At 39.8% G+C, this 3,068-nt stretch overlaps 1 protein-coding gene across 4 annotated transcripts in view; it reads right to left on the bottom strand.

Annotated features, from left to right (window-relative positions):
• The window catches only part of LOC144679483 (zinc finger protein 236), a 136,175-nt gene that overhangs the window by 81,796 nt on the left and 51,311 nt on the right, over nucleotides 1–3,068 (bottom strand). For all 4 annotated transcript variants that reach the window (XM_078539900.1, XM_078539897.1, XM_078539899.1 and 1 more), the window contains exons 10-11: nucleotides 1,935–2,207; nucleotides 115–315 (exon numbers count right to left, since the gene is read on the bottom strand). In XM_078539900.1, the coding sequence (XP_078396026.1) occupies nucleotides 115–315; nucleotides 1,935–2,207 (474 nt within the window). The remainder of the gene's footprint in view (nucleotides 1–114; nucleotides 316–1,934; nucleotides 2,208–3,068) is intronic.

Here is a 3,068-nt window from a genome sequence, read left to right as displayed (position 1 = left end):
AATGAACATTTGCCTTGCCATTGTAAATATGGAACTTATGTTTTGTTTTCTGCAGAGATCCATTTCAAAATATGTGTCTCATCCCATTAATTCCTGTACAATCTAAACCCTCACCTGAATCGGTGATGAGGATAGGCTCCTGGAGAGGTATGTCAGTTAATGTGATGCTGCTTTTCAAAATCCGCGTCTTGGCTGGTTTGCGTGGAAATCGTTTCTTAAGCTGCAAGTTTTTGAAGTGGGAAGCGATGTGACTTTTGCGGTGCCCTGAGGTGCGGAACTTTTTGTCACAGTGCGGACAGTCAAAAGGTCTGGCTCCTGGTGATAAAAATAGGAGAGAGAAAACCAATGAAGAAATAGAGTTGGAAAAAAAAAACAATTATTGGTGCAAGACCCAGCTGATTAAATGAGATTTCCCCCCCCCCACTAGTTTTGGATTTCATTCCAATAACCCTGGAACTGTGTGAGTGGTCCAAAATACCTCTGACCCATTTTTAAACATGGTTTCTTGCTTTTTCCCCAGTGGCAGGGTAGGTGAACTCTGATTCTCTTAAGGCATTAACTGTGCATCTAATGGCTCAAAATGCTGAACAGGAATCAGGAATGCATCCCCAACTGGACAAAGGGCTTCCCACTATTTTGGACAGGGGCAATTGGCGTCTTTTACCAGTGTCTGAAGCAGGTGTTAGTACTTTGCATATGCAAATAAGAGGCATAGCACCTGCTTCAAGCCTCTGCAGCAACGTTGCTTTGCTAAAGCGACACATCAAAGAAGCCAAATTTGCAGAACACCAGAAATCACAAGTAAATAACTTATCTGAATGTGGAGCTGGAAGATGCAGGAGAGCTCCTCCCAACTTCACATTAAATTGTCCCAATTGCCACTATGCCACCTCCCACGCTTCACCCGTTCCCATGTACTTCCTAACCAAAGATAGATTTCTCCCAGCAATAGGCGGTGCAATATCAAGCACCTTTTAAAATGTATTTTATGCTAATTTTAGCCCTTCAGGGATAAAGGCGAGAAGCTTCCTAAGTGTTGAATGGGCCATGAAAGGGCAGTCTAAGTAACAAAGTTGGATTAAAATAATAACACATTGTGATGCCTAGGTGAGTTTTTCAAATTATTGTCCGAGAATACAGCATCTCTCTGGGCCATTCACAGTGGACAAGAGCATGGCTGACTTCCCCCGAACCTCCATCAGTGGAATATCAGCTGTGTCTCAGTGGGTAGCACTTTCGTCTCTAAGTCAGAAAGTTGAGAGTTCAAGTCCCACTCTGGGATCTGAGTACAAAAATAAAAGCTGACACCTGCAGTGCAGTACTGAGGGAATGCTGCACTGTTGCAGGTACCTCTTTGGGATGAGATGTTAGACTGAGGCCCCATCTCCCCTCTCAGATGAATGTAAAATATCCCATGGCACTATTCTGAAAATATCACCAATATTTATCCTTTAAATAGCATCACAAAAATAGATAACCTGGAATCGCATTGCTGTTTGTGGGAGTATGTGCACAAATTGGCTACCATGTTTCCTACATTACAATAGTGACTACACTTCACAAAAATGCTTCATTGGCTGTAAAGCACTTTGGGTTGCCTTGAAGTCATGAACTGCACTGTTTATAAATGCAAATCTTTTTTGTTCTATAGCATTTTACTTCTTTCAACTAGTTTGATACTCTAGAATTGACAGCTCAATCATATCTATATACTGCATTATGGATAAAAATACAATGAACAATTTTTATGAACACTCTTTGGAATCAATACTGAAAGATTCTCAAAACAAGGAGCATACCATAGATAGGGTGCTTTTTCCACGCTCCTTAACAGCATCCATTTTATTATGACTTATTCAAAGCTCTCTTTCAGAACATCTCTGGATTATTCCAGAAAACATTTCAAATTGATACAGGAGTCTTTTCAAAGGTACCTGTATGTAGCCGAAGATGAACCTTTAAACTTCCTTGAGTAGAAAACATCTTTGCACACATGGGACATCTGAACTCCTTGATGCCGGTATGAGTCTTCATGTGGGCAGTGAGGGTACTTTTCACAGCAAATGCCCGGAAACACTGGGTGCACTTGTAAGGTTTCTCATGAGTGTGAATACGAATATGTCGCACTAGATCACTAGGCTTTTTAAATTCTTTTGTGCAATATGTACACATGTGCCATCTAATTCCATTCACTCGACGGACAGACCCTAAGAATATAAAAGAATCAGAACATCAGCTAATTGAAATTAAAAAAAGGAATGCTCACAATGTCCTAATAAATACACAGATGGAGCAGATAAGCAAAATCTATGTATCCCCTAAGTTACATCCTGTTTTGAAATGAAGAATTATTGCACCATCTCCTATTTATCAGGACTTCAAACTGCGGAGCTAATTACATCAACCAGTCATCCCTTTGCCAAGTTCATACTGCTCCATCCCTACTTTGATTTCCTGTGCTATGCACCTTAACCAAATAGAAATTGGTACAACAAATTTCAATACAAGTCTAGTCACTTTTTCATGGTTTAGAACCCTTAAGTCAACTTAGTAAATTTGACTTTTCAGTTGGTTTTACCCAGTGGCAGGGTAGGTGAACTTTGCCTATTCTGGATCTTTCATTGAGCTATCCAGTAAGTGCCACTTCCCTGCCCTTTCCCCATTACCCCATAAATCCTTTCCCTTCAAGCATTTATCTAATTCCCTTTTGAAAGTTACTACTGAAATGCTTCCACTGCGCCCTTTCAGACAGTGCATTCCAGGTCACAACAACTCGCTGCGTAAAAACAATACAACAGGATTCCACATTTTCAATCCAAATTAGATTTACAATTTTTACTATATCATTTCTACTAATCATTCTCTACATCCACAGTGTCACTCTCAAAATCCTCAGGGTCAAAATCCATATCTACACCTATTTCCTCAATGTTTGTTAATACTCTGAATATTTCATCATCAGTGTCAAAGGCAACATCTGTAGCATCACTCTCTATATTTTCAATGTTTGTTGAAACATTAAATATTTCATGATGGATGACATTGGAAGTTCTTCCTTCTTCCTTAGA

This window comes from Cetorhinus maximus, chromosome 4, assembly GCF_964194155.1.
Source record: "Cetorhinus maximus chromosome 4, sCetMax3.hap1.1, whole genome shotgun sequence".
In the NCBI taxonomy this organism is placed as follows: Eukaryota; Metazoa; Chordata; class Chondrichthyes; order Lamniformes; family Cetorhinidae; genus Cetorhinus; species Cetorhinus maximus.
This window is presented reverse-complemented; position numbering and strand designations above follow the sequence as displayed.